The sequence below is a fragment of the Melozone crissalis genome, unplaced genomic scaffold (genome assembly GCF_028551555.1).
Source record: "Melozone crissalis strain CALT ecotype California unplaced genomic scaffold, PUWL_Pcris_2 ptg000006l_1, whole genome shotgun sequence".
In the NCBI taxonomy this organism is placed as follows: Eukaryota; Metazoa; Chordata; class Aves; order Passeriformes; family Passerellidae; genus Melozone; species Melozone crissalis.
The window spans coordinates 11,792,469-11,807,718 of record NW_026535784.1 but is presented as its reverse complement, the minus strand read 5'-3'; the positions used below and the strand labels follow the sequence as shown (position 1 = coordinate 11,807,718).

The following is a 15,250-nucleotide window of genomic DNA, read 5'->3' as shown; positions in this document are numbered from 1 at the left end:
CCCAGATGCCACACCAGGGTACTGCTGAAATGTGTTTTGGTCCATTGCTGTTCAGGAAGGAGGAATATAACCCTTAGCATGGGTTGGAAACTGTTCTCACTTGCTTTTCTCCCTCTCTTCCCAGTCCATTTCTTAGATAAATATGCACACAAATATGTCTACACAGTGTAAGGAAGTTCTGACAGTGCCTGTATCCCTGCTATAAATTCCTTTATCAGGCCCCTTTCTGATCTGGTTTTTAAGCAACATTTCTTTGGATTGTCCAGTACCTTCAAGTGACAACTTTATAATTATTTTGCACCATGTATATATGTGTAGGTTCTTATTTAATTTATTTCCAGGCTTTTCAGTCTCAGCAGGCTTTATGCTCCACTCCAGAGCCTGACATCTACAGAAGTTATTTGGGATGTGGGTCATCTTGTCTTAGGGTATGAAGTTAGTTTTGTAATTGCAGCCTTGCCTGGCTGTGCAGTGACAGGTCCTGTCTGGAGATAATTTCTGGCAGTGTGCTGGGTGACTTGCTGGGGAGGCAGCACACAGCTCTGGCCTGAAGCTCCTCTCTTGTGACAGCCCCATCAGCAGCCTCTGGCACTGTGTGCTCTGATGCCTGAGATGTGTTCATCATGAACAGCCACTGAAACATTTCCTTCATGATTTCCAGCCCTTTCCAGCAGAACTTTAACTATCCTTCTTAGGATCTGCTTCTGCTTTACGAATTCATAATTTTTTGGTAGTGTGTGTTGTTTTTTTGCTTTTTGTGAGCAAGAAAGGCTGTAACATAAAAATCATAGTTTTAATAAACTATATGCAGCACGATCTTAAAGGCTTGCTTGTAGAGACATACATTTAAAGATGTTTTCTCCCCTGCACAGCAGGAGAACATGGTAGTGAGCTTTACTGAAGTTGCAGGGCAATTTGGAGAGAGGATTCTCTCATAGGGTGTGCCTTTAGAGAAAAAGTGACCCATACACACCAGACAGCAGTAACAAAGTATAAGCTGTATCATACATTAGATATGAGGCAACGTGCAAGTGATGCTGTATTTGAGTTAATTAATACCTGTATAAAGTATTTTTAAAACTAAATTACATTAGCAAAATTAGTAGTCGGCTTTCTCCACCAATGCAATGATACCAAACCTAACATACTATTTCTTGTTTGGAATATATTTATATTTGTAGTAGCATTTCAGTTTGAGAAACTTGGGAGCAGAGTAACCTCTGTAGAAAGTTAAAGGATAATTTGGAGCCATTTGCTTAAACACTTGTCCCCAAGCCTACTGTCTTCCTCAGGCTTTGTATTCCTTTGCCCACCAAGGTCCCTGGCTTACTTGGCACAGTGACAGACTGTCACTGAGAGATTTTCTATGTGAAACTCATCTTGAGCCATTCTCCTATGTTTGTTCTTTTTTTTTTCTTTTACTGTGGTGTTTTTTGCAGTGGAGTAAATAATCTGCCTTGTGTTTTAGAGGACACAGAAGCTTGTTTTAGAAACAGATGAGCTTCTTTAGCTAGGAGCAGTGTCTCATAAGTATCAGCATTGCCCAAGGGTCCTGCATCAGTCTCCATGTGATGACTGCAGTAGAGAAGACAGTGTTTATGCTCTTGTAATTTTTGGTTTAAATAGGCAAGGCAGTGGAAGAGGGAAAAAGAATAATTAAGATAAATGATGTGGCTAAAGCCTCACAGATGGCATTAATGCTTGGTCTTTAATTCTTCATCCTGTGCTCTTTCCCTTAGACCACTCTTCCCATTCCTGCTGCAGTTGTTGAATTGGCCTAACTTTCAAATTAGTAAGTTCTGGGAAAACTTCCAGTGTCTCCTTTTGGCATCTTGTCTGGTCTTTCTGCTTTTTCTTTCCCTATGGTTTTGCAGCTTTGCCTTCCATCTCTTGCTAAACCTAGATCCCACTGAAACCTGCTACAGTATTCTGAAATTTGCCAAATTAAAACTTGCCCCTAGAGTGTGCAGAACTCACTCCTGGAATTTGTTCATGCTCTGGTTACCTGCTTCCTTGAGCTCACTAGCTGATAGTTTGCAGGACTTGTTTTAGGTGTGTTTTTAAACCACAAAAGGAGCAGGCAAAGTTGCAGTTGCTGTTTGTAGCACAGCTCCAGCTGTTTGGCTGCAGGCTTGCTCAGGCAGTCGGTAGGGAACTGTTCCTGTTTCCAAATTCTTCCTTTCTGCATAGTGAGCACCTGTGTGCAGTGCCCAGACTGGATTAATACATCATTATGGAGCACAGAGGGGGCTTGGTGTGCAGCTGCTGTGGTAGGATGGGAAACCTCCACTGCAGCCAGAATGATGCAGTGGCCCCTGAGAGGAGCAGAGGGACATCCTGGGGCCACAGGGGTGTCATAGCTCAGGGCATCTGATTTCCTTCAGGGAGCCTTCTGGCAAGATCCTTATGTCCAAATATCCTGGTTGCATTCTCTCAGTTAGTAAAAATCATTAAATCAGGCCCAGAGCTCTTCAGATTGTTGAGTTTTACCACTGTCATCAGCACATCACAGAAAAATAAGAGCAAAACTGCTGGCTCTTCTGTGAAAAGCTGTGAGTGTGGGGTGCATTCAGCTCATCCCATGCTCTGACTTTGTGCAAACTTTGAAGTGGCTCTGACTCAGCCCAGGATCCTTATGCAATGTTCACCTGAATAGAGAGGGTGAAAGACATTGACAGAAATTGGCTTCTGTGATTTAAATTACTCAATGATAACTTTTAATTGCTTGCTTTCCAGAATCACCAGCTGCTGGGAGGCATTAGTTTTACTCTGTGTCTGGAGTATGTAGGCTGAAAATAAATTACTTCTTCTGGGCAGGTGTTATTTTTAGATTTAACACAGCAAAAGGTAGTGTATTGAAGAAATTTCCCCTTTTTGAATAATGACATATTTTTCCAATTGTGATAGCAGCCATTAGTTTTTTTCAAAATTGTTAGGCTGCATCATAATTTTAAATAAATATTAAATGTAACTGAAGACTGTAGCAAAATATGAATTAAATGCTGTAAATGTAAAGATTCCAAACAATTACTTAGGAGGTGTTAAAAGAAACAAAGTCAATTTTTACTTGAGAGCTTTGATTGATATAATTTTTGTTCTATTGCTTTTTTGGCAGTATCTATTTGCTTTTGTTTAGCTGTCAGAAATAATCAAAAAAGGAACTGCATGGTAGTAAATATAATGTATATTGTATTGGCTATTAAACAAATACAAAAAGGACTTCAGAAGGACTTGAGAAGGAAAACTACACAAACTCAAGGGAGTGAATTTGCTGTCTTATACCTGCCTGAGAGCTGAGTCCTTCTCTGTAAAGCTGAGTAGAGCTGGAGGAAGGCTAAGGTTAAAATGTGATAGGCTTTTATCACATTTTAATTCCTTGTTGCTTTTTCCTTTTAAATGAAAGTATTTTAGCAGAAGTATGACTGTACTATACAATCTTATTTTTGTGGACATTATGAATAAACAAATGAACAGCAAAACTAATTTGCCAATGTCCTAACTGGAGAAGTCAGTAGCAGGGTGTTCTACATCTCTGTAAATGTATCAAAGGGAGACAATACCAGTCTTATAAGCATCTTTTGTTGGTAAGCAAATTCAGATTCAAGGAGCTGTGATTGTCAAGGTTGGCTAAACATTTTGTTGTATTTTTTTTGTGGCTGACTGATTGTATGTGTTACCTTATTTGAAGAAACTTTGCACTGTTTTGCACAGTTTGCTGATACTAAGATATGGTTAGAAGCAAATGCTGTCAAAGCTCTTAAAACCCTCCTCTGATGTCACAAACATTAAATTAAAGTAATATTTTAAGATAGTCTGCTTTTGGTGAAATTTGTGCAACTTCTAAGGGTTTTTTTTTACCATCACAGTCTTTAAATCTCTTGTGCTTTACAAATAATTAAAGTTCTGTGCCAATTGAAAATTCAGTTTCATTTCTTTTAAAGCCACTGTTAGATGAAGAAAATACTTAATTATTCCACTACTATTTTTTTCAATTGCAGTTCAAGCTTAATTATTCTAATTCAGATGGAGTGATGAATTTGGGGGTAAAATGGAGTAATTCAGGGGTAAAATGGAGACTTGGAGTACCTGATGATGTTTTATTTCAGATATTAATAGTTACTAAAGGTTGTGCTCTTAGTGTCTGACAAAGCTAAACAGAGGCTCTTCAAGAAAATGTGTTTAAGAGAAGAACATAAATGTTCTGCAGGAGCAAAGCAGGATGGCCATATTCAACAGGTGTTTATAAACAGGATTACACAGTAACCTTTAAGACAAATTGCCTTCTAATGCCTCATTCCTCCCTCTCTTCTGCTGCAGAGCTTCCTGCTGGAAATGCAATGAGCAAACATGATCAACAGTCATTCAGCCAAAGATTTGTTCTCGTCTTCTTCAATTCTTTACTGTTAGACCACACTGTTTCCAATCCTTACCTTCTCAGCTCCATTTGTATCATAAATAGTTTTTGATTTCTACCTCGGGGTACTGGCTACCTCTGGCTTCCATTTCTGGGGTTTTTTTTTGTTTTCATTTTTTGTTTGTTTGTTTGTTTCAGGTGTTTTTTTTTTTGTTGGTTGGTTGGTTGGTTGACTTTTTTTGTTTTGTTTTTCCCTTCTACCTTCCCCTTTCTCTGATTCTTCTGCCCAAAACAACAAAGGGAAATGTAGGTTTATTCCTCTCTTTAAATATTTTCTTTCCCTGTCCTATGAGATTTTTCTCCTTCTGGCACAGATCCATTTTTGTTTGTTTTGCTGTTTAACTCTTCTTTTACTGACACCCACAGTCTGTATTGGCATCTGTGTCATGCCTGCTCTTGCCTTTTACTTTCCTACTTGACCTGCTGGCCAGTTCTCCTCCTTTTATGTCTAAGCTTGTTTTATTCTTGTTATGCAGTTATTTTTCAGCCTCTTGAATCCAGTTTATTGCTTTTTTGCACAGTCTCTAATGACCTTCTTTTGAAGAAAGCTCTAAACCAGGACTCCATCCTCATTACTGACTCCCTGTTTACCTAAATGTCACTGCTGATCTGCATGTAGCTCTTCTATTTTATAGTTTACTTATAAATTCTTTCGTATAGGACACTGTTATTTCTCTGTTTGTACTGTATTTAGTTCAATTAGAGGGTTGTTTTATGAGTAGCATTGTGGACTATTATGAAATTCCAAATAACTGATACACTTTTGATTAAAGCTTCCTTCCTCACCACCTTCTCCCTGGGTATTTGACCAGATCAAATTATGTAGGTTATAGGTGGGATTGATAATAAGTAGCATTTTAAAATGGCACAGCTAGTTATCTGCAAATGTTGGCTCACAAATTTGCATTGTGCTACAAATTTAGAGCAGAGTTTTGCTAATCTTTCTCATGTGAACTGACCTACTTAAGTCAGTGGAGTGCTAATATTTGCCACACAGTAAGGATTTGGCTCATAATCTTAGGGAAGGCATTTGCATGCACACTGGGGATATTGTCTAGGGTTTTTGTTAAAGGCTTCCTCCTCATTCCATTCCTCTTTATGAGATTGTTTTTAACTTAAAAATAAGAAGAACCAGGTAAATGTGATTTGACCCAGATGTGATGTGTAAGGAAGTTGTCCATGAACCTCTCCAATGGTGAGTAGAGAAAATTATCTCTGGATGGAAGTTACAATTTTGACTTCACAAAAAAATGTCCACTTTGCTCCTAGGAAAAATGAAAACACCTCTATCTGCTTAAATTACACCTAAAAAATAACCAGTGTAGGCTGTAAATAACAGACCATAGAAATAGTAATGTTTGAAGTGATTGAGGACAAATAAAAGTTATTAGTGAGTTTTCCTGGAAGAGCAGGAGCAACAAGAAAGCCAGAATTTTCTCAACCACCTTGATCACATAAATGTAGAGATATTTACAAAGAAAATGGTTCCAGTATTTTTTTTTACAGACTGTCAGTGGGACTTTTTTGATGTTGTACTCATCATTTGCATAATATATTATCTATTTATTTTCAATAATAATCTTTCCATGTGATTCTTTTTCTCAGAAAGGACAGAACACATGCTCATTTTCTGTGTATTTGAAGATAGAAGTAGTTCCTATGCATTTTTACTCAAATATGCTGCTTGATTTTTGGGATCAAATGCCCTGCAGGGTGACATTTCTTTCAGTTTTAGGAATCATTACAGTAATAGGAGGAAGCTTCTCAGTGTTACCTTCACAAGGGAATCCATGCTCTGTCATACATCAGGGACAAAAGGAAGGCTAAGGAGAACCTCCATTCCATATTGGATGCAGGGGGAAATAATAGTGACAAAGAATGAGGAAATAGATGAAGTGCCTAATGCCTTCTTTGCCTCAGTCTTTAAGAGCAAGGCAAATTGTTTGTGGGTACCCAGTCCCTTGAGCTGAAAGATAAGGATGGGGAGCAGGATGGAGCCACCATAATCTAAGGGGAAATGATCAGTGCCCTGCTACACCACTGAGACACACACAAATCTATGGGATCCTGAGGGATCTGAGGGATCTGAGGGAGCTGGTGAGGGTGCTCACTGAGGCGCCTTCCATCATCCACCAGCAGCCCTGGTAACAGGGAGGAGTGGGTCCCAACTGCCTGGAGGGCAGCAGGTGTGAAGTGTGATAGAACCCATCTATCAAATGGGTTCAGGGAACTAGAGGCCTGTCAGCCTGACCTCAGTGCCAAGGAAGGTCACGGAGCAGATTGTCCTGAGCAACATCAAGCAGCACGTACAGGATCACACCCAGCCAGCCCAGGTTCATGAAAGGCAGGTCCTGCTTGGCCCAGCTCATCTCATTCTGTGGTGAAGGGACCTTGCTGGGTGAGGGAAAGGCTGTGGATGTTGCTTACATGAACTTTAGTAAAGCCTTTGACACAGTTTGCCACAACATTCTCCTGGAGAAACTGGCAGCTCTTTGCATGGATGGGTGTGTTCTTTGCTGGGTAAAAACCGGCTGGATGGCTGAGCCCAGGGACTGGTGGTAAATGGAGTTAGAGCTAGCTGGCAGCTGGTCTCCACTGGAGGCTTTGATTTGCTGCAGGGCAGGGCGGCTTTCCAAAGGGATCTGGACAGACTTGTTGAAGGGCAGGCAGTTTGCAGAGATGCTGAAGGGAGGTGACTTCTTGACCCAGACTGGTGTAACTATTAAATAGTTGAGAGTAAACTGTTGCACTCTTTGCCAAGGACTTTGGCAGAGTTGGGATTTTGTGTGCACTGTGTTATGCTCATAGACCCCTTTGCCTTTGGAGAAACAAATCCAAGGTAAGAACATAATGTGTCAGGGAAGGGCAAAATAAATCATCACATAGATTAGAACCATGTTGTCCAAACTAAAGATCAGCATTTGCAAGGCTTCCTTCCTCTGTTCTGAGGAGGACAGGGCAGATACTGGAGAGCGGTGAGTACTGCCACAGTAGTGACTGATGCTCTAAATGCAGAAATAACATTCCTAGTATTGTAAAATGTGTTCTGTACAGGTGCAAGTACAGAATAACTTCTCTTACTTTCCCACCTGCTCAAATGCGAAGGTTTTACAATATTGTTAGGCTGGAGATGGTTCTGCTTTGTTTTGCTTTATTACTGAGAAAAAGATGAAGGTCATTCTGTTGCTATTCTTCTTTCCCTCCCAGCCTTGCTTAATCCTGAAATTAGATGTTTATTCCTGAGCAGGTTTTTATGTAGTTCTCTACTTTTTTCAAAGTCACGTGCCAGTTTGTAGGAATAGCAGGGTACTTGAATTTTCCTTCAAGAACTGTATGTCCGAGGTCATTAGAAAGAAAGAAAAACAAATACAAAAAAAAAAGATAAAAATTGATCCAGTGTTACACAAAATACTGTAGTAATGGTGAAAACTGAATTGTACTTTCCATATTCAATTCCAGGGCCTAAAGCACAAGATTCTCTCTCTGTTGGTTTTGTGGTTGTGCACACTCTTATCATGCTGTAGTGGTGGTTTTGGTATACAGCCATTTGCTTTCTCTTCAAATATTTAAACTTCAGTGGTGCTTACCTTTTCTGAATACATATTTTCTGCAGCAAACAGTTTGTGGTTTCTTGAATAGATACTAAAAGCTAAAGCAAACTGTCTGTTCACTTGAAAGAATTTTGCTGTAATATAAACCATTAAGCATTTGGAATAAAGAGAAAGCTTTCTTTTATAATGCAAGTGAGTAATTTTCCTCTTGTACTTATTTTCATATTTCTGCATATATGCATTTCAACACTGCTTTTCCAAGGTGATGGGATAATGAACTGAGAGAGTAGCAGGTTTAAGAAAACCAATGACCTGCAAACATTCCCTTTGTCCAGCTTTTCTTTCCTGTACAGGGAAGCCAGAGAGGTGGTTCTTAAATACTTTGTAATTTTACATTTATCTACAAAACTGGGGGTAAAAAAAGATGAGTAACAGCTATTTTATCTTATGTCCTCTGAACGGTTGCCTTGCCTCTGACGAATCCTTTTGCACAGGCAGATATTTGGCAGTTTCGGTAATATTTGTAGAGGCTGACATTGAACGACTGTTGCTCTTGCTGCAGATGTCAGTGAGACTAGCACAAAACCGCGGCCGCATCTCCGTGTGCAGTACGTGTCCATGCAAACGCCTTTCATCAGCTTGAAGTTTCTTCTCCCTCATCCCCTCCCTCAGCTCTTCTCCTTGCCCATCTCCGCGGCGGAGGAGCTGAAATAATTACCTGCAGTGTCATTTTTCACTTTGCTCCATGCAGATGCGGTGCGGTTGGGCCGCGGGCGGGGAGGGGCCAGGGTGATGCAGCACGGGCGTGTGACAGCGGCGCGGCCCGGCTCGGCACGGCACGGCACGGCACGGCTCGGCACGGCTCGGCTCGGCTCGGCTGCGGGCGGCTCCGCTCGGCTCGGCTCCGCTGCGGGCGGCTCGGCTCGGCTCGGCACCGCTCGGCACCGCTCGGCTGCGGGCGGCTCCCGCTGCTGCAGCCGCTGCGGGGCCAGTCGTGCTCGGAGTACCTGCGACACAACTGGGCTATTCTTTAACTGTGCGAGAAGTATTCCCTTCACGCAAGCTCCCTGCTGGCTTTCTGCATCCGTAATTTCTCGGAGCCGTTCTTTCCCTCCTTCTTCTTTTTCCCTTTCTCCCCCTTTTTTTCCTTCTTCTATTTTTTTTTCTTTTCCCGCTCGTTGTTCGCCCCCCTCCCAATGTGTGCTGCCTCAATAGCCCTCATTATGCTGTGCTCAGTGGCCCGGTGTGTTCCCCGCCTCTGCTAGGCAGTGGCAGCATGGATGGTGCTCTTGTGACGACCTCTACTGATGCTATCAGTCCACTGCGGATAGGCATGCTGAGTAATCCTGCTGTAAATGGGCGAGGACACGGACACACGGAAAATTAACCACAGCTTTCTGCGAGACCACAACTATGTGACTGAAGGTAACATAAATATTGTCATTTTTCTCTTCTTGCATTGCATATTCTATGCTGGGAATGCACTGTCATGTTTGGAGATGCAAGCTGTTCCTTTTTTTTTTTTTTGCTTTTTAAACGGGGGGATTTCAGGGCGTTTTTTCTGTGGGATGTAGCAACAGAATCTGTCTGAATTTGCTGAATCCCGAAGACATTCTGTCATGCTACAGCAGTGTATGAAAGTACACGGGCTGGAGAAGGTCTTGCATTGTGATGAGTTTCTGCTAGTGAGGTGTGCAGCACCTGGCATTGAATGCTCACTAGCAGCAATGCAGAAGATTGGAAGCACTTCATTACTAAAAAATAATAATAAAAAAAAGGTTTGAGAGCACCAAAGTAAGAGAAATAATCTGTAAAGTTAACTGTTTGCTGGTGTAATGAAGGTTATGCATCTCGTTTTGGTAATTATATCCTGAGCATTACAGACATTGCTCAGTTGATTGTTCCCTAGAGAACTGTATACATTTAGAAGGCATTTAGAAGGGATATGTAAGCATCATCTTTTGAAATGATGCTGCTTGCTTTCTGTTCCTTGTGCGAGGTACATGAGAAAAGAAAAGGCACCTTCATTTTGAATCATTCAGTAACTTGTAGGTTGTTACATAAAAAGGAATTTTCCTGCAGGTGACATACCTTAAATGCTGAGAGAACTTACCTTGAGAACATGAAATGGTTGGGTCAGGTACTGGTCTGTATTTCCTTGCCAGAAAGTTGGTTTAAGAGTAGGCCATTTTAAGATTGATTGAACAGGAGAAATGTGTTTGTAGGTGCTTGACTTTGCAAATATATCTGTATGTGCAGTTTTAACAGCACTTTTCAGCAGCAGAAACAGTAACTCACTGTAGGCTTATATAATATGAACATACTTAACATCAGGGTCAGCCAATACTCCTTGAGACACAGTCTCCAGATTCTGTCGTCATTTGATCAATGCTCAGTCACTTAATACTCCCATGCTGCATCCTGAAACGTGATCAGCTGATGCTCTCTTGATTATTGATGATTTGAATTGTTTTAGATTGGAGAAAACAATAGGATGATTTTTGTCGTGCCAGGACCACAAGGCAGATTTTTCAGAAGAAAAATTAAAAATGCTGTATACTGTAACTGTTACCAGTGACTGGTGTAATTGCTTGCTAGTCTTGCCTCTAGGACATTCTTTGCACTCTGGTTCATGTTTTGGTGCATTTTCAAATTTGTTTTGGAGTTTTGGGTTTTTTTTTTTTCAGAATGATGATTTATGTTTTGAGATGTGGTCACCTGTTTGAAGGAACTTTGTTTAAATTTGTAAATTCATGCCTTGCATTCTGCAAAATGCTCAGTATAATTACTGCAGTGTACTTGATACATGGTGAATTTCAGATGTGCAGCAATGTTAAAAATTGAATTTTCAAGTCTCTCTTGTTTTGTGATCTGAGGAAAATAATTAATGGTGGATTTTTCAAACACATATTCTTCTTTTATATGTCATGACTGTTCTAAAAATTAGATGGAGATTTTTAGTAGTTTTTGTGACACTGCTGGGACAAGTGTTAGATTTTTTTAATGTTTTATCTTCACTTGATACTTGCATCATAAGGACTGGATGTTCTTGTGTCATTGCACATGGAGGGGCTTGTCTGAAATGGGTAAAAATACAATTTGAATATCAATGCTGACCTGTTTTATATTTTTCCTGTGATCAGAAGTCATCATGAAATATGTTGGCATCTGTTCTTGAAATCTTCAGTAGCAAAATACTAGTTTTTCATCTCTGACTAGTGTAATTCTTGTTGGGAATGCAGAGTTTGTCAGGTGTAATAGAATTCTTCACAGCTGTTATTTCTGACATTGCCACACCTTTTAAAAGCTCTTGGAAATCATGAGGGAATGGATTTATCTGTGAAATTTTTCCAAGGAGACCTTCAGATGCTCAAAGAGGAGCATCACGAATTTTAATTTCTCATTGATACACTTAGTTAAAAATGCATAATGAATATATTAGTTTAACTGCTGCTTTAAATGTGCTTTGTTTGTTCTTCTGTGGGATTTTGTATTTTTTTTTGTTTAAAGATTTGGCTCCTTGAAAGAACTTTAAGACTTCTCAACTGTAAAGGTGTACAGGCCTTGTATTTGGTCCTGGACATTTTAAGTGCAGTATGTAGCAACAATAGAAAGGCAGTATTGTGTTACCTTGTTATACTTCTTTGGGGTTCAATCCAAGTTTTTCTTTGGCTTTTGTAATCCATCATTTAAAATGAAGAAATGCTTTATGTGGTGTCCAGTGTGTTAGAGAAGTTACATTTCCTTGTTGTTCGTGAATAATCAAAATTTTATCTCATTTTCACAGTTTTAAAGTCTTGGTAAGTGGTGTTCTCTGTCCTTGTTATTCCATGCAGCAGACTACATTAATTTACAAAAGGAGGTATTTCTAACCCTTATATGTACTTTCTTCCCGTAACTATTCACTGAGGAAAGTAAAGCCAGCAATAAATCATGAAGATGTAAGTTAACTATAGCATTGCTTTACTTCTCTACCTGGTTTACTTTTTCAGTGATTTAAAAAAGCCCAGACAGTCAGATGACATATGAATTCGGGGTATAGGAAAGCTGTGAGCCAAATCTGATTTGCTCTGCTCTCGCTTGTGGACTGAAGGTGTTCCTAACAAAACTGCTTGCTTGAGCAAAGTCAAATTTCATCTCTTTGATAGGTCATTATTTTCTGACATTGGGATTATCTGTAACAAATTTGGCTTTACCTTGACTATGGAAAATTAAATTGGTTTTTAAATCTCAACAATTTTTTGATTTGTTGTTATACTGTAACTATTACACTATAATAGGCATTATAGGCACACATATGACAACAGTGACTACCTGGCCCTGTTTCTCCTCTTGCATGTGCACAACTACAATGTGGCATTAAGGCAAGCAGAACATGAATAATTTTGTCATTTAAAGTCTTTAAAATTATGTTATGGTTGCACAATGGAAAAAGGTGATTTAATTCCAGCTGCAATATACAGCAAATTTTTCAATGATCACTTTCAAAAGTAGCTTTTGAAGCAAACTGCTTTAATTGGAGTTGTTTGTGTGAGGAAAATAGAAAAGATCTGATATTGTAAAGAAAGAGAGAAAAAATATCTGAGGCTTAGAAAAAATGAGCTGTGAGGAAAGACTGAACTTCTTTGCAAAGGTGGTAAAACACTGGGATATATTGCCCAGGGAGCTTGAGTAATTTTTATCGCTGAAGTTTTTAAAAGCAGGTGACATAGATGTCTGTGAGAAATGACATGGGGATAGCTGAGCCTCCCGTGGGGCAGAGGAATGGACTAGATGACCTCTGAGATCTGTTCAGGCTTGTGATTCATTGCAGAGCTGTGTTTTATCTTAATTGCCTTTTGCACCACAGCTGTGGGAACCAGTTGCCCAGGAGGTGTTGGGTCAGTAAAATGTGTTATTTCCACAGCAACTGCAGGAGCACTGAGGAGAGAGGAGAGGCACGGGAAGAGAAGGGTTGGATGGGAGAAATATGATCCTTCATTACTGTACAGACAGAGTGTGTGGGGGAGAGAGCAAGAAAATTGTGAGCTGGGGGAAGGGGGATAAAGGAGGCTTCTGTGCTTTTGAGGGCAGAGGATGTCCTTCAGTCCTAGAGTTCCCTTGGTGTTACCTGTGTGTAAGACTAATGGTAAAACTGACAGGACTGCTGACACATTTGGCTGTCACAGGGCCTTGGGATCAGCCCCACAGGATCTGATTCTGAGCAGTGAATTGCCTGGTGTGGTTGCTGTGCTCCTGGTAGGGACAAAAAGTTGCAGGAATCTATGGTGCCACTCCTACTCAACTGTTAGATTAATACCATGACTCTGTATTTTACTGATTTAACAATTAACAGAAATAATGAGCAAAATTTGCTATTCTTGCCAAACTGTGTTAAAGGATGTGTTTCACCTCCATGGTCCCTCCATGGTATTTGGAGAAATTCTTCTCTGGCAATGAAGATGTAATGCAGGTTGCATCCAGACAAGTCTAGCTATGAATTGATCCCTGCCTTTTTATGGACTATGTCTGTTTTGGGAAGGAATAAAAAGATGTTTATATATCCAGTTTCTGGAGAAACACAGGTTCCTCCCCTGGTCTAGGCCTGCAAATGCAAGTGGAGCCAGTGGAGTTGCACTGGTGCAGTGGGGCAGAATGTGACCTGCACTATCTATACAATGATATGGCCAAATTGTTCCATTTGGTTCCATATGGCTTAACTTCTGTGAAAAAATTAATCATGTTAATGATTAGTTAATGTATGTATTAGTGTATTAATGCCCTAAAATAAGATATTTGAAGAATTATGAGAATTAGCAGTGCAGTACAAAATATATTGAATCATAAAATGAGAAATGTTTATTATAGAGGATAAAGGAACCCTTTTTTTCTTAATGATTGTAGAGAAAAGTCCTCTGTAGATAATAAAAACAGATTTGGGGGCTTTTTTTTTTGCCTTAATGAAAAAAGTTAGTATCTCTCTTCTTCAGTAATCAAAAATAGAGGAAATTATCAATTTTTCATCTGCCAAAAAGAAATTTATTTATGATCTTTTGTTTCATAAATATCTCAAATATAATTTGAATTAGACTTGAATACCTGAGGTATTAATTGGATCAATATAGCAAACAAGTAACACTGCTGGCTCAGGCTCTCCATTGGTCAGTCTAGTTCACTGATTTCTCCTTATTAAGAAAAGTACAAGAGGTAACTCTTCTTCTGAACCTCCAGCAATTCAGGATTTATGTTGTGAATATTGATGATTTTTAATCTTTTTACAGAAATAATTTTGAAACAGTTTTAGAATAACCCTGGAAATTATTACTCATTCTTAGTGTAGTCACTTGTGTTATTTTTTTTCCTTGAATTGAGGTGAACAGGGTAAACCTTGTCAAAGCATGACTTTGCCCCTTGTTAAACAGGATATAGTTATGTCTTTCTGTGCATGGATTTGGTTCTTTTATTCACAGTGATATTCAGATGAATGTTGTGAGTAGCCTTGAAGATTTGGATTAGTAAGGTTTATTCCATCCAAGTGATGTTGCTGACTTTGTAATCTTTATTCATGCAGCTTAGTTGGATGCGGCCACAGAGGCAGAGCTGGAGCATTGCTGCCACTCTGGCTTGCACTGCAGTCCTGTCCCTTTGCTCACTCACCCAAACCTGCAGCTGGATGTGGGGTTCAGCATCCAGGAAAACCAAACATTGGTACTGCCTGAAGCTTGGATCTGCACAGCACAGATATTTAAGGCAATGTCTGCACGGGTGACATGGGCCTGCAATTCTCTAACAGCCAGAAAAGGCAGGGTGGATTTAGCCAGAGTGAATTACACTGTCAGCTTGCCATGATGCAGCACCAGCTACACATTCAAAGTACTCCATTCATGCTACATTTATTAGGCTCATAATATTGTTGTCTCTGTTTTGCTTGCCAAATGTACTTGATGAAGAAATCATAAATCAGGATTGGGGTTAGGATGTTGATCCTAGGCTGGGATTTTGGAGTTTCTCAGTTTGCTGTTCCCAGCTTTCCCAAAGAGCCAGAGTGTGCTAGTGTTGACTTGTTACTGCCTCCTCAGAAGACCTGCCTCTTCAAGGAGTTTTAAGGACTGGTTGTTAGACCATCCTGAGAGGGCACTTCAAGCCACTCTGAGCTGCAGGAGACGTTTCAAAGGTGTGCAGTTAACTGGGTTTGGCTCTTCATTTAATGTCACGTTCTCCACACAGCAGTTATTCACCAGTGTCACACGTACCCTTAAAGCTTTACCAAGTGTGATTAGGCTGGGCTGCAATCTTCCTGTTTGCC

The 15,250-nt window shown here is 40.0% G+C and overlaps 1 protein-coding gene across 6 annotated transcripts in view; it reads left to right on the top strand.

Moving 5' to 3' along the window:
- Window positions 1-8,865: 8,865 nt before the first annotated feature.
- The window catches only part of PPP2R2C (protein phosphatase 2 regulatory subunit Bgamma), a 131,461-nt gene continuing 125,076 nt past the window's right edge, over window positions 8,866-15,250 (top strand). For all 6 annotated transcript variants that reach the window (XM_054292782.1, XM_054292805.1, XM_054292796.1 and 3 more), the window contains exon 1: window positions 8,866-9,390. In XM_054292782.1, the coding sequence (XP_054148757.1) occupies window positions 9,321-9,390 (70 nt within the window). In that variant the 5' untranslated portion in view covers window positions 8,866-9,320. The remainder of the gene's footprint in view (window positions 9,391-15,250) is intronic.